The sequence below is a fragment of the Gossypium hirsutum genome, chromosome A11 (assembly GCF_007990345.1).
Source record: "Gossypium hirsutum isolate 1008001.06 chromosome A11, Gossypium_hirsutum_v2.1, whole genome shotgun sequence".
In the NCBI taxonomy this organism is placed as follows: Eukaryota; Viridiplantae; Streptophyta; class Magnoliopsida; order Malvales; family Malvaceae; genus Gossypium; species Gossypium hirsutum.
In genome coordinates, this window is record NC_053434.1 from 118,896,711 (window position 1) to 118,912,502 (window position 15,792).

Sequence of the window (15,792 nt, forward strand, 5' to 3'; positions counted from 1 at the left end):
ATAATGCAACATACACAAATAATACAAATAAGAAAGGTATATACATACGGATTATAAAATAAATGTATTAAAATTAATAATAAATACAATATGGGTAAAAATAAATATATACATGATATATACATAATGTGGTACTAAGAAAATATATATATAAATAATAGTATTAGAAATCATATAGTATAGAGATATATAACTGATAATATTAAAATATATACATAATATTATATATAAATTATTCATATAATATATATTAAAAAAATTGACTATTAATACGTATTAAAAATATATACGGGGGGTAAGCGGCATTCACTAATAAATATAATAATAACCATGTAATACAATACCAAAAGGTAAATATAATAAAATGATATTAAAATAAAGGTATTAAAAACAGTAATATATATATGTATACATCTAACAAGGATATATAATAATAATAATAATATTGAAACACAAAAGCCATTATAATAAAAATATTAAAATAAAGTAATAGAAACATTACTACATATATATACATACATGAAGATATACACTAATGTACAATAATAATAATAATAAAAATAAATAATATTATTAATAATATGAAAATAACAAGGATATTTAGATAAAAAAACGAAAAACAAAACGAAAACAGGTCTAAAATTAAACTAAAAACAAAGTTTAAAAAGAAAATAAGGAGGAGAGGACCAGATTGCAATATGCGCGCAACATGGGAGGACCGAAAACAGAAATATCCCCAATCATTAAGACGCAGTGCTTGGTACGGGGCTAAATTGAAAACCTCAGAGAATTAGGTGGCCAAATTGCAAAATCATAGGAAAAAGGTAACTAAAGCACTAAATTGCAAAGCACTGGAGAGGTTGAGGGACCAGGGGGACAAATATCCCTAAAAGCAGAAACATACAAATCATAGTTAGTGGCGCCGTTTCCTTTTGACTTTTCAATTTTTTATTTTAAAACCATTTAACCTTTATATATTTTTTCTGAAAAACTGCTCTCAAACCCCCCTTTTTATCTCTTCCTCCTTTCTTCAGCTAAGGTTTCAACACCCATCATCGCCGACGGTTCACCTTGCCGAACGAAGAGGGGAGCGGCCACGGGGTAGATCCGGTAAGACTCTTTTCTTCCTTGATTCTTTTTCGTTTTAAAGTAAGTTAATGAAAAAAAAAATAAAACAAAGCAAAGATAAACAGAAAGATTGAGATAATAGAGGAAAAAAATTGAAGTTTCACCTTCTAAGCTTTTCTTTTTTCTTTTGTTTTTGATACAAACTTTTTGTACATCCTCCCCCTTTTTCGTTTGTTGTTTGGGTGGCTTTTATATGGCCTAATTTTTACATACTTTATTATTATTTTCTATTCTTGCTTCTGTTTTGCTTGTTTTCAGGGCATGGGCATGGACGGTGGGGTGTGTGATGGTGCTGATGGCAGACAGCATGGGAGAGTGGGAAGAGGCAAGTGGGAGTTTAGGGTTTTGGGATTGGGCTTGGATGTTGGGCTAGGTTAATTTTAGGTTTTGGGTTTGAGGATGGGTTAAATGGTTTAATGGGCCTGGGTATTTTGTAAACGGGCCAAAATTGGCCTACAACAACTAATATCAAATAAATTATTTGTAATTGTGTTAAAAAAAACAAGTATTGAATAATTAAAAAAACAAGTTACTGGAAAATCGATAAACAGAAGCAGTTTTCTACCGGAAATAAAGGAAGGAATGAAGGAGGCGATAGAGAGGAGAGCACGGAAAATGTCTTACGGAAATTGAAAGGGTAAGACATTTTCCCTAAAATGTAACCCATTTTCCCTTGCTTTGGAGTTCATTTTCCAAATGGAAAATGTTTTCCGCCAATCAAACACTGGAAAAGTTGGAAATGATTTTCCGGAAAATCAATTCCGTCAATCAAACAGACCCTAAGATTCATTAATCAAACCTACTAACCTCCAACCATATGACATGTTTCAACTTATACTTGTATAGGCTTATATTCATATGTGGTCCAAATCTCGTTCTTCCAAATTGGAATGAACATTGTTGGATTTGCTTCGGCCAACCCAAGGATGTGTCTTCTAATTAATTTTGTGCCTAACTTTGAATCATCTTATGAACGAATATTTGTTACACATTTTATGTGGTTGATAGAAGTCTAATTAGATTAAGATAATTTTAGAGTTTGTGTGATTCGAATCCTGTTATTTGTTGAAGAAATAAATGCAGTGGTAATTAAATAAGTTGAAGTCTGTATAGACTTATACTTTTACTATTTAACTTTGATTAGAACAACCCTTAAATAAATGTAGTCGAAACTCCTCTTGTATCGTTATTCAACATTAGTGAATTTCTTCTCATTTGACCGTGGTTTTTTTCTTGAGAGGGTTTCCATATGAAATCTGTGTGTTCTTATTTTTCTTTTCTTATTGCTTTACGATCATTCTATTGTCATTATCGACATTTACACTTATAATGGACTATTCAACTTCAAATTCGTTAGTAGATTGCAATAAATTGATTGATATTTATCTAATATTTACTTCTCGCACTATCTCTATATCTTTTACATTACTTGAAAATCTATAATGTGTTAATTTATTTACGTGGTTGGGAGATTTGTAGGCTAATGACTTAGTAATTGAAATATAATTAAATATTGATTTAAAAATGATAACTGCAGTTTAATTTCCTTGATTTGTACTCGTGTTGTTAATTTTAAGTGGTAGATATAGGTTAACATAAATTCTAGTGGAAGGTGAGTTGAGTACCAATCATCCACTCTCCGCTAGCGATCTAATCAAGAGGTTACCCAAGATTGATTCTAGGTAAAACCCTCCAATTGAAGATCTTGATAACCAAAGGCGAAGCTGATAAATGTGATATATCACTTGGAGGAGTTAGGGAAGGTGCGACAGTGACACTTTTGCTTTTGAGCATTCCGTCCAAACTTGGTTCTAGGGAAAACGACCAACTAAGGACTACATTGCACTTCATATAAGGTTAGGTAAATTGCAATATTCTACTTGGAGGTGTTGTTGAAGATGTGCAAGAGACAACTATACTTTGCAAGCACTTTGTTTAAATATGGAGACATATCTATGTAACATAGATTATTAATTGCCATTAACCGAAGGTGAGTCTTCACCATTTCATTTTATGTATCGAGGTTGTACAAGTAAAATAGTCTTTTATTATTATATTATGTCTACTTGCAATCCAATTGTGCATTCCCTTTATTAATTGCTAACTTATATTAGTAAGTTGGTAGTTAGTGAGTCGAGTTAATTAGTTGAAGTCATTCATATGTTTTTTTCATGGATTCGATCCTCGAAATATTTCATTGTAATTATTATTTGGCAATGATATTGTACACTTGTAGTTTTCGAGCTATTAGTGGATATTTTTTTTTACGTTAAACTAAATATTTTTTTATGTTAATTTTTATATGCTAGCTGCTAATTAGCAACAACGCACTGATATGAATTGTTATATTTATGGAATTTTCACATATGTTTCCTTCGTAATTGAGTGTCCAAATTTTCAAGTTGCAATTGCAATTGACATAGAATTTTAAACACATAAATGGTTGGCATAAATTCAGTAACTTTGTAATTAGTGGCAGAGCAAAAAAGAAAATTTTTTGGGTGGAATTAAATTGTATATTTTTACTGTAGTAAAATTGTAATTTCACTATTTTAATATTCTATATCTTTATAAATTTTAAAGGATTAAATCAAATTTTTATTATTTTTTAGAAAATTAAAGTATAATTTTATTATTACTAATTCAAAATTTTATAAATTACAAAGAACCTAAATAAAAAATTTTCTATTTTAGAGAAACCGACCCCTGTTAACCCTTGGGTCCACCAGTGTCTGTAATCCATTGACTCTCTAATATTGTAGTTAAATAACAAATACTGTTTTATAAGACAACACAACTCTTTTTTTTATGACATATTCAACATTTGTTAATAACAATAATAGCATAATATTGGCTAAAATAACACTTACAAATTCACTATAAACATTTAATAAACACAATAACAACAATATTAACATAATATTAGCAAAAATAACTTATGAAAACCTTAGTAACACTCATAACATAAAAATGAAAAAGAAAAATACTTACATGATAAATCAACTTGTAGTAATTTTGAAAGTAATTGGATTCGGTTCAGGATTAATTGGTTTTGAGTTGAGTTGAGTTATATTTTTGTACATTAATATTTTGACGATTCAACTCTTAAATTTATTGATATAATTGTATTTGTCGTGCATATAAATTTTCGAATCAATTTAATATTTTTATCGTACCGATCTAAAAGATTTTATATACTAATATTTATTAAATGATTGAAAGTTTTTTTATATAAAATAATTAATTAAAAAATTTTAAAATTATATCAAATTTTAATCAATTCCTACCCAGCAAATTATATCCCAATATAAAAGCCGTTTCTACTCAACTCGACCACTGTTCAGAATGTGGTTGAAGGCTTACAGCAGTAACTGAGCAAACAAATCAAAAGCAACGTGCACCATGCCTTTGACTAAAATCATCAATTTAATCCAATCCTATGTAGCATTCAAAATAAATTAGGAGGCATACCATTGCTCATGACAATCAGTCCAAGTGGCGGTTTGATTGGCGATCAGGTTTCTTTACATGTAATAGAAAATATAAGAGAAACATACTTTTAAGTACTAATATAGAAAACAGACATACTTTACATATCAAATTGCACCCCACCCCCCCCCCCCCAAAAAAAAAATGAAAAAAAGGTTAAGTATCAATATTTTAAGTAAAAGGCCAATAACTTAACTCTTCCTTGGTGAGATGTGGGCCATCAATGGAGTCTTCATCACAATGGTAAACTCCTGCTTCTCCTCCAAGCTGATCTCATCATCATCCGTGGCTTTCCATTCAAATTTCCAAATCAAATTAGCCACAAAATACTCAAGATGAAGCAATGCCAAGCCAAGTCCAGGGCATATTCTTCTCCCTACTCCAAATGGCATCATCTTAATCTCCCTACTCCCTGTTATATCAAACACTTCCTCACCCATGAACCTCTCAGGCTTAAATGCCATTGGATCCTCCCACACCTTTGGATCCCATCCCATATCTGCCACCATGAAATTGATATTTGAATTCTTGGGGATCAAAGATCCTCCCAAGATAGTGTCTTCTGTCACACAATGAGGCACCACAAAATGTGCTGGTGGGTGCCTTCTTAGCCCTTCCAAAATCACTGCTCTCAAATAAGGCATCTTTTGTAAATCCTCTTCTTTGATATCTTCAACACCATCTCCCACTACCTGTTTGATTTCATCCAATAATCTCACTTGAATATGAGAGTATTTCACCAAATTTGCCATAACCCATTGCAAAGCAGTGGAGGTTGTATCAGTACCAGCATTGATAAACTCTGAGGCCAAAGTGACCATTTCAGCTTCATCAAGTTTCCTTTTCTCCTCTGGTAATTCCAAATCCAACAAAGTATCAACATATGCCAACACATAATCATCACTTTCCTTATTGCTCAATCTCTCATCTTTACCTTTCTTTCTTGCTCTTAACAAAGGAATCAACACATCTTCACGTTCCTTGCGTAACTGAAACAACTGTTCCCACCGCTTACGAAGCAAAATCTTGGTCACTCTAGGCCAAAAATTAAGCACACCGAATCGTCCAAAACCATTAACCGCCCTTCGTTGAAGAGCTTCAATCTCTTTAATCTGTTGTTGACTAAGTTTATCACCAAAGCACATGAAAGCCAACAAACAGAACATAGCATATCGAAAATGAACCAAAACCTCAACTGATTCTCCACTTTTAGCCTTTTGCTGTAAAGCATCAATAAGAATATCCAAAACCCATTTACGAGCATGAGAATACGACTTTATACGCGAAGGATGGAGGATTTCCGAAGTCAAGTTCCGACGAAAGAGCCGCCATGTTGGTCCATAAGAAGCGGAGTTGATGTTATGTTGGTTGCTGGTCAAGATCTTGCTAGTAGGGAGAGCTTTGGGTCGGTCTGAAAACAACGAACCGTTTTGGATTAAAGCTTGGTGCGCAAGAGAACGGTCGAATACAAAGATGGAAGGACGACGACCGATATAGAGAGTGACTATAGGACCAAGGCTTCGGCTATGGTGGCGGAGGCTTTGTTCAATATGAAAGAAGGATTTGCGGATCCATAAGAGGTTGCCGATGAAGGGAAAAGTGGGAGGAGGAGATGGAGGAAGGGGGTAGCGAAGCCTTTTGGAAGAGAATAAGAGGTTGAAGAAAGCTTTGAGAAGAAGAGAAATGGAGATAGTGAGGAGGAAGAGGAACCAAGTTTCCATTATTTTGGGGGGTAAAAGCTTTAAGTTTCAGAGATGAGAGATGATGGGAATTTCGACTGTCAGTTTGAAGACTTCTATGGCAGCAATGTCTCCGTTTTATCTTCTGTCTTGTCATGGCATTGGATCTTTTGTGAAATTCTTTAGAAGCTTCTTGTGCTTGAATTTTCATGCCATCCAAGTAAGAAAATTCTTTTTTTTAAATAGTAATAATAATAATTTAAAATAATTATATATGGAAATAAATAGCATAAATATATTTTTAAACAATAATTTCTTGGTAGTTATGGATTGATATAGAATAAAAGTTAATTTTATAGGTTAAAATGTGGTTTAGCTACTTGCAATCTTCCTCCATTTGGAAGGTAGTCTTTCTATTTTTATTAAATAAAATTCGATTATTCTAATTTAAAAATACAAGTTTAATTATTAATACGGTCGGAATTCTTTTATTCAATTCAGGTTGATTATAATAATATTTTTCTTGTTACACGGCTATTAAATGGGTATTTATTTATTACAAATATCAAAATAGTAAATTTAATAGAAGTTTAATGGGTTAATAATTAGATTAAAATTTTTAAATCTGAAAAATAAATTAACTAAATTTCTAAAAATAAAAATAGAGAGACTGCATTTTAAATCTACAAAAGCACAAAGATTTCTATCATATTTTAATCAAAATTTTATCAGAATGATCCTAGAAGATACTTTTTAGGCTTCCATAAAAAAGTTCTATTTCATTTTTTTGTTAATTTTTTTAAATTATTATAATGTACTTTCTAGGGTTTTTTTACTATAATAATATGAAAAAAAAATTAAAATGGGATATCCTTAAGATTATATACGAAAATGGATTATTAGAAGTGATGGAGGGTGGTGCATAGGCGGCACCACCTTCAAATCTGACACAATTTCAGTTAAAAAAATATTTTCAGTTAAAAAAAGAGTAGGACAAAAAAATAATAATAATAAAATATGGGTGGAGGGTACCCCACAGCTGACTCCTCTGCACCGACGGGACTCGTCACTGCCACCGACGGGACTGGTCTCAGACATTTTTTTTTATTGTGTTTGGGGACCTTAAAATAGTCCCCAATTTCTTTGTGTGCGTGAGTGAAGAAGAAGAAAGGGGGAAGGAGAAGAGAAAGAGAAGAGATGAAGAAGAAGAAGGAGTAGGCGGCATTGGTGAGGGAAGAAAAAAGAAAAAGAAAAAGAAAAAGAGCAGGAGAAGAAGAAGAAGAGGGAGGGAAGGAAAAAAAGGTAATTTTTTTAAGGAAATAATTTTTAATTGATAATTTAAGGAAATAAATGATTTATATTAATTGTTGATGTTATTATTGTTGATTGATTTTGATTTAATTTTTAAATTTAATTTTTTGCAAGGTATATTTTGGATAAAAAGAGATATTAAGGTATGTTTGTATTTATTTTAATTTTTATATATATTCATAATTTATTTTTAATTTTTATTGAAGTAAAAAAATCCTATCTATGTTATGTAGAAAAATATTTTATTATTATTTTATTTTATTTATTTGGTAAGTGTGTTTTAGGTTAATTAGATATATTTTTTATTAATTTTATTTGGCATGTTATATTTTGATTTTTTTATTTTTTTATGTGATGAGTTTTTTTACAAAAATAGTATAAAAAATATTAAAAGAATAGCTTAATAGTATATTTTAAAAAATATATTTTAAGAAATTAGAAAATAAAAAAAGGCCAAAATCAGAGTTTTTTTACTAAATTAATATAAATAAACTAAAATAATACATATGAAACATTATGTACTAAAATAATAAAAAAATAAAATACGAAAATAGTATATTTTGAAAAATAAAATCCGAAAATAAAAAAAAACGGCCAAAATCATAATTTTTTACTAAATTAATATAAAAAAACTAAAATAATACATTTGAAACATTATGTACTAAAATAATATAAAAAAATAAAATACGAAAATAGTATATTTTAAAATAAAAAATCCGAAAACAAAATAAAAAAAGGCCAAAACCACAGATTTTTACTAAATTAATATAAAAAAACTAAAATAATACATGAAACATTATGTACTAAAATAATATAAAAAACAAAATACGAAAATAATATATCTTAAAAAATAAAACCTGAAAATAAAAATAAAAAAGGCTAAAATCAGAGTTTTTTTTCTAAATTAATATAAAAAACTAAAATAATACATTTAAAACATTATATACTAAAATAATATAAAAAAATAAGATACGAAAATAGTATATTTTAAAAAATAAAATCAGAAAATAAAATAAATAAAACGGCCAAAATCACAGATTTTTACTAAATTAATATAGAAAAAACTAAAATAATAAATGAAACATTATGTACTATAATAATATAAAAAATAAAATACGAAAATAGTATATTTTAAAAAATAAAATCCGAAAATAAAAAATAAAAAGGGCCAAAATCAGAGTTTTTTTCTATATTCATATAAAAAAACTAAAATAATACATTTTAAATATTATGTACTAAAATAATATAAAAAACATAAAATACGAAAATAGTATATTTTAAAAAAATAAAATTCAAAAATAAAATAAAAAATAAACGGCCAAAATCAGAGTTTTTATTAAATTAATATAAAAAACTAAAATAATACATTTGGAACATTATGTACTAAAATAATATAAAAATAAAATATGAAAATAGTTTATTTTAAAAAGTAAAATCCGAGAATAAAATAGAAAAACAAACGGTCAAAATTAGAGTTTTTTTATTAAATTAATATAAAAAAATACAAAAATAATACATTTGAAACATTATGTACTAAAATAATATAAAAATAAAATACGAAAATAATATATTTTAAAAAATAAAATCCGAAAATAAAATAAATACCAAAATATATTGAACTACATGCCGGGTATATTATATATATTATAATTTAAACCAAAATATTTTACTTATTATCATTTTAAAATAATAATAAAAATATTTGTATTTGAATTGGGTATATTTATTTTTTTAATGTAGTATGACAAAAAATATGCTGTCGGAAAAACGGTTTGGTATTTTTTTTGTAATTAAAAGCAATATATATAAAATTTAGTTATTTTGACAAATATTTAAAATCCATCAAACATTGAAATTAATAACCGAAATTTATTTGAAATTGCAGGTATGGCAACGGCTTCATTGATTAAGGAAGATCCTCACATAGCTGACACAGTTAATAAAACGGTAATATATTGTTATTTGTTACTCACATGTTCCATTTAAAATGATTTATGTAATTTACGCAAATAAATTATGTTATTATAACTTATTTCTGCAATTTAACATTGTCAGGAATCGTACAGCGTATTAAGGGGCCGGGTGAATGGTTTAGGATATTCCCCGGATGCACAACTGATGCCGTACTTGGAGCTAGCTGGATTCGGGTCAGCAGCATTGATCCGGACGTTTGATTTGCGGTATGATTTAATATCCGCATTGGTTGAGTGTTGGTGCCCGGAGACCCACACTTTTCATTTGCCGTGTGGGGAGTGCACTGTCACTCTGGAGGATGTTGCACTGCAACTTGGGCTCCCAATCGACGGGAGTCCGGTAACGGGCGTAAGTGCGTTAGCTAAGCCGGCTGCACTTTGTTATAGCCTCCTAGGAGCCTCGCCCGGCAATGATGAGTCCACTTTATCGGGTTTGAAATTTACATGGTTGAAATCAAATTTTCAGCATTTACCAGATAATGCCATTGAAGAAGAGTTGATGTGCGCAGCTCGAGCGTACATTATGCATATTATAGGGGGTGTATTGATGCCTGATGCGAACAACAACAGGGTTCATATCATGTATTTACCTCTATTAACTGATTTGCATAATGTTCGCTCGTATAGCTGGGGCTCCGCAGTTCTGGCTATGTTGTATCGTGAGCTTTGTCGGACGACAAAGCCTCATGCTGCAGACATAGGCAGATGCCTTATATTGTTGCAGTCATGGGCTCTTTATCGGATGCCATTCTTGGCATCGGTTAGTCACCAGCCATATGTATATCCACTAGTTAACAGGTGATAAAATTTAACTTGTTATTAATTGATAGTTTCTTTATAATGATACTATTCTAACGATACTATGTTTATTTGAAATTTGTTTTCGTAAATGGAGTATTCATCCGGGTATCGGGAGGTCGTACACTGTCCCGATATATCGTTTGTTGATTGAGCAACATGCCGGAGAAGGGGTAAACTATTCCAATATTCGCGACATGTAATTACTTTATATATCTTACTCAAACCGTGTGAAATTTTAACCATGGTATTAATCGTGCAGTTTATTTGGATGCCATATCGTAGACCAGAAATTGTGGCCGTTATACCATCTTCTGCCTACATTCATTATCAATTGTGGTGCACTAACGCACTAATTATCAGTTTCAATGTAGTCGAGTGGTACCATGGGGATCGAGTATTACGACAGTTTGGTTGCATCCAGTATATCCCGGATCCGCCAAAGGAGGTGGGGAAGGTTCACGGCATCAACAAGAGAGGGAAACATGGAATGCATTGGGGGGTTGTGCACCGGAGGTATATTGCGGTGTGGGATAATCGGATGGGTCGAAGACCTCGGATGGATATGTCTTCCGATTTGCAACCATCGCCAGAGTACATGCAATGGTACTTTAGTATGGGAAAGCCATATTTACTTGGTGCCCAGTCGACTGTAGTCCCCCCACACATGCAGCGACCTGGGGCATACGAGCCAGTGGCCGATATAGAGCCCGATCCACAGCCAGATCTCAAGCCCGAGTGAGAGGTGGAACCGGAGGCACAGCCTGAGGCTGAGTCTGAGCAATCACATTCACATTCGGCTGATACTTCTTATCATTCGGATTTCTCAGACAACGACTATTTCCCGGGCTCGTCAGGGGGCGGATACCATTACGGGTTTGATATCTTTAGGTCGTCTCCATTGCAGCACAGCACTTCTCTCGGCCTGTATCCCCCTCAGTACAGCACTAGCCTCGGCCCATATCCACCGCAGTACTCCACTCCTCCTAAGATGTATCCGCTGCAGCATGGCACTCCTCCTGGCTCAAGTTCATCGATGCCATTTGAGCCATATGATTTTTCTTCCATGTATCAGACACCCTCACCTACGACTGAAGAGGATGTTGGTCGTCATGATCACCCACAACGTGAACGTCGACCTCCGAATAGGTATACCCCTAGGACCACACCATCTAACCATCAACTTTAGGGGTTTATTGGGTTTTGATATTAAAAAAGTTTGTATTTCTTTCTATATATTTAATTAGATTAATTGGAACTTTGAAAATTGTAACAAAATTTGACCATAACGTAAATAAGATTAATTTGGACATTTTGAACATTAAAACAGTAAAACTTAACAAACTTAGTATTGTAATATAAATTAAATACATTACAACATTAATCTAATTGGAACAAATTTTGCAATATAATTTTTTTATATAAATTAAATATATTACAACATAGGCTCAATTCCTACCCGATCGTGACGATTGTCCAATATGATAGTTTCGCTGCGGGCATTTACTCCGATTATGACCAGCTAACCTGCATAATCCATAACGCTTACCATCGAATTTCTCCCTAATGTCCATCTCATTACGAATTCTGGATGATTGCGGACGACCTCTCGGATTCCTGCATAACCCTCTATCTGGGACAAGTTCGAAAGTCGTCGGAGGCACCTCCCACGTAGACAAGTCAGGCAGGACGGGGAACTCATTTTTCCAGACACGTAATGTGCGCTCGAGTGTGTACACATCATCAACAAATTGTTCAACATTAAGGTTTATCTTAGCACACGCTGCCACGACATGCGCACATGGATAATGAAGTGTTCGGAACCTCCTGCAATCACACCATCTGTTACGGAGATCAACTCCATATGACCTAGGTGGTATACCGGGTCGACGACTGATGGTCTCTATAACACGAAATGTTTCATGGCGTCGTGAATATATTTCTACATTCATCGACCTCGCCATCCTACGGTTTGCAACCATTGCATCTCTGACATCTTCGACAAACACGTATCCCGCCTCTATCTGGTTGACTTGTTGCTGACCCATTCTTGGCATCAAGGTTGCCAACCTGTAAAATGTAGCCGAAAAGACAGATTAAATCGGAAGATGTCGTGTTTTCAACAACACAGCATTGACCCCCTCCACTAAGTTTGTGGTCATTTGACCATAACGAAAGCCCTCATCAAAACTTTGAGCCCATTGCCATGGCTCTATAGTACCCAACCACTGTTGGAAAGATGTGTTCGTTTGACCCTCCATGTCACTCTCAAGTCGAGCCATTCTTTGGCGAAAAATATGTGGCTCCAGCTCGTGCGCTGTATATGTATTAAAGAAAGATAAGTTACAGTATTGGCCTAAAGCATTAAAACATATGTTGAAAAGATAAGGTAATCATTTACCCATTTTTACAACTTGTCTCTTCCAATCTGCATTCTTATAATCTCGATAAAAGTTAGCCGCGATATGCCGGATACAGTAAACAGATTTCCATGGTACACTGGAACGCCTAATGGCGGCAATTAATCATTTCCCTCTATCGGAGATGATACAAATATTATCGTTGCTAATAACATACCTCCGCAAATTGGTAAGGAAGAATTCCCACGATTCCATATTCTCTTTATCTACGATGGCAAATGCTATCGGGAGCACATTCCTGTTGCCGTCTTGAGCAACCGCAAGAAGTAAGATCTGTGTATATTTTCCATATAGCCACGTCTCATCTACTTGCACAAACGGCTTGCAGTGGGGAAATGCACGCACACATGGATCAAACGTCCAGAACATCCGATGGAAAATTCTTTTTTCTGGCTGTAATTGGTCATCCGGCCCGTAATAAGATCGTGTCTGTAACTCAATGATAGTCCCAGGTACGTACTCCCGCATAGCAGCTATCCATCCTTGTAACTCGTTATACGATGCATCGAAATCCCCATACAATTGCTCTATTGCCAATTGTTTAGCTATCCACGTCTTTCGATATGATACTCGATACTAAAACCGTGCCTGCATTTCGGCAATCAGTACTGAAACTTTAATGGTCGACATGTCCTTCACCATTGGCATGATAAACGTACAGATAGTTTTAAAATCAAGTTTTCCATGGTCTTCAGTCATACATATTGATGTGTACGTGTGAGGCCCAACAAATTTACGTATCTCCCACATCTGCGATTTTTGAATAAATGCAGCTCGTACACACCAATTACAGCCTTCCGCCGACTTCCAACACTCTCCAATAAATAATGTCGGTTTAGACACTGTAACTTTGTAATCCACTGATATATTCATGTTATACTGCTTAATAGCAAATACACACTCTTCTTTGCTTTCGAATCTCTAGCCTACCAATAACTCCTCATGATTAGAATTTACCGTCAGCCGGTGAGCAGGAAGTATTTTAGGGTACTCCGGATACTCAGCCTCATGCGCCGCATCGGGGTCTATGAGCGACATGTGTGGCTCATGGTTATTGTGTATCATAATACGTCGCATCTGGTTCCCCAGTGAAGACGCGTTAATGTTTTCATCGTCATTCACATCTTCATCGTCAATATCATCAGGGACATCGTCCACATCGGGATCACTATCACTATCGACCTCTTCATCACAATGATCACTATTTCCGTATCCATCATCACCAACCACGTCAATATCAGGTGTAACATTAAGATCGATATCGATCCCACGTATAGTCGATTCACTATCAACGTACGATATTGGAGCCACCACGCACGGTTCTTTAGTTGCATGTTCTTCACCATATGCAATGAGATCTTCATTCTGCTCTATACCAGCTAACTCAGCAAATAAGTGAATCGGTGAATTTTTGTCACTCCCATTCCCACAGTAAAGAGTTATTATCGTCTCCACGTCTTCGTCGTCTACAAGTTCCATTTCGGTGAATTTGATAGGATCTGTCGAAACTGGAAACTTGTAGAAAAGTTTTGAGATCCTTCTTCCACAACGTCTAACAATTTTTGCGTTAATTCTTCCCTTCATATCATCCAATGAGACATTTCTATTAAATCTCATTGCTATTTGTTGTCGACATTCAAATATGCATCCAACGGTAGTTGTTAAGATGATTCTATCGAAATAAACGCATAAGAAAAACTGATTATCCATCTTCAATACTCAATCTTTTAAAAAAATTAACAAAATTTCTCAAAACAATTTCGAACAATAAATAAATTACTTAAATACAAAATTAATTAATCAATATGCAATTTTTTTCATTCATAAGCCCATACTTTTTCAGTTCTAATTTTGTACATGAACAACACTTATTTTTACATTTAACCACTTATATTGAGTTCTACATTTTCTTCCATCTCCGATCCCGTATCTTCATCTGGGAAATTCTCTACAATCCAATTTAGAAATTCTTGATTCTCTTCATATTCATCTTTTACAATCCAATTTGGAAATTCCTCGGGATCTTTTTCCTCTTCAATCTTTATAACTGGTATTGAATATATAAGTTCTCTTGGTAATTTCCTAACAACTAATTTATCCATCCATGGTTTGTCAAACACATTTTGCTTCCCAATTAACTTTCGTGAATCTATACTTTGTCTCGCTATTTTCCTTGCTCCATAAGATATTATAAACTTCGCGAAGTTTATAACTAGATTCCAATTGGTTCGTGGTACCGATGTCTTCCAAAGTTCGTCTAAAATGATTTGATGCTCCTGTTCTATTAATGTCCCTCTAAGGGTTAGGTATTGCACTTTATTGTTTCTAATCATTTCATGACCCATCCATAACACTTTTTGCATCTTTTGATTTACGGTAATAATGTGTTGAACAATGTCTTCTTCTGGTTTCATTCTGTAATCTTAGACTTCTCTCATCATCTTATCAACTTTCTCCCTTTGTGCTAAACTTATTATCTCATCAGGCAATACCAAATATGTTGCCATTTCTAACAATATGTATAACAAAAATATTTTTAGTTGTTATCACTAATTAACAATTACTTTATAATAGTTTTACTAACATAAAAACTTTCAAATATATTTAAAAAATTTAAAACATAAAATTTACAATAAACACATAATTAATCTAAACACAAAACTTACTAATATTTCACAATAAACAAAATAAATTTTAAAACAAAACATAAAAGTAACACTAAACAAACTATATAATACTAACAAAATAATTTTTTCTTATCATAATCTATTTTATTTTAAAAAAATAACAACAACAAAATTACCTTTTCTTTTCTTTCTTCTTCTCCTTTCTTTCTTTCTATCTTCTTCTCCTTTCTTTCTTTCTATCTTCTTCTTCTGTAAATTTTTCTTTTTTCCAATCTGATAGTCGAATGGAGGGGAGGTAGGGTGAATATATACTGAAGGGGGTCAAGGTTGTGGAAAAGGCACCACTGGTGCCGCCTGTGGGGTACCC

General features: G+C 32.9%; 2 protein-coding genes and 1 long non-coding RNA gene across 3 annotated transcripts; 2 read left to right on the forward strand and 1 right to left on the reverse strand.

The window, feature by feature from the left end:
- Nucleotides 1–909: 909 nt before the first annotated feature.
- LOC121209439 (uncharacterized) lies at nucleotides 910–1,615 on the forward strand. The gene is made up of 2 exons (XR_005904586.1): nucleotides 910–1,110; nucleotides 1,387–1,615. It is a non-coding gene; the product is annotated as an uncharacterized lncRNA (long non-coding RNA).
- A 2,955-nt stretch (nucleotides 1,616–4,570) lies between these two features.
- LOC107962633 (cytochrome P450 89A2) lies at nucleotides 4,571–6,483 on the reverse strand. The gene has a single exon (XM_016899095.2). It carries the CDS (start codon nucleotides 6,336–6,338, stop codon nucleotides 4,809–4,811), a length of 1,530 nt encoding a protein of 509 aa, XP_016754584.2. The 5' UTR covers nucleotides 6,339–6,483; the 3' UTR covers nucleotides 4,571–4,808.
- A 3,185-nt stretch (nucleotides 6,484–9,668) lies between these two features.
- On the forward strand, nucleotides 9,669–11,561 carry LOC121209440 (protein MAIN-LIKE 2-like). The gene is made up of 2 exons (XM_041080083.1): nucleotides 9,669–10,551; nucleotides 10,641–11,561. Exon 1 carries the CDS (start codon nucleotides 9,726–9,728, stop codon nucleotides 10,380–10,382), a length of 657 nt encoding a protein of 218 aa, XP_040936017.1. The 5' UTR covers nucleotides 9,669–9,725; the 3' UTR covers nucleotides 10,383–10,551; nucleotides 10,641–11,561.
- Nucleotides 11,562–15,792: the final 4,231 nt, after the last annotated feature.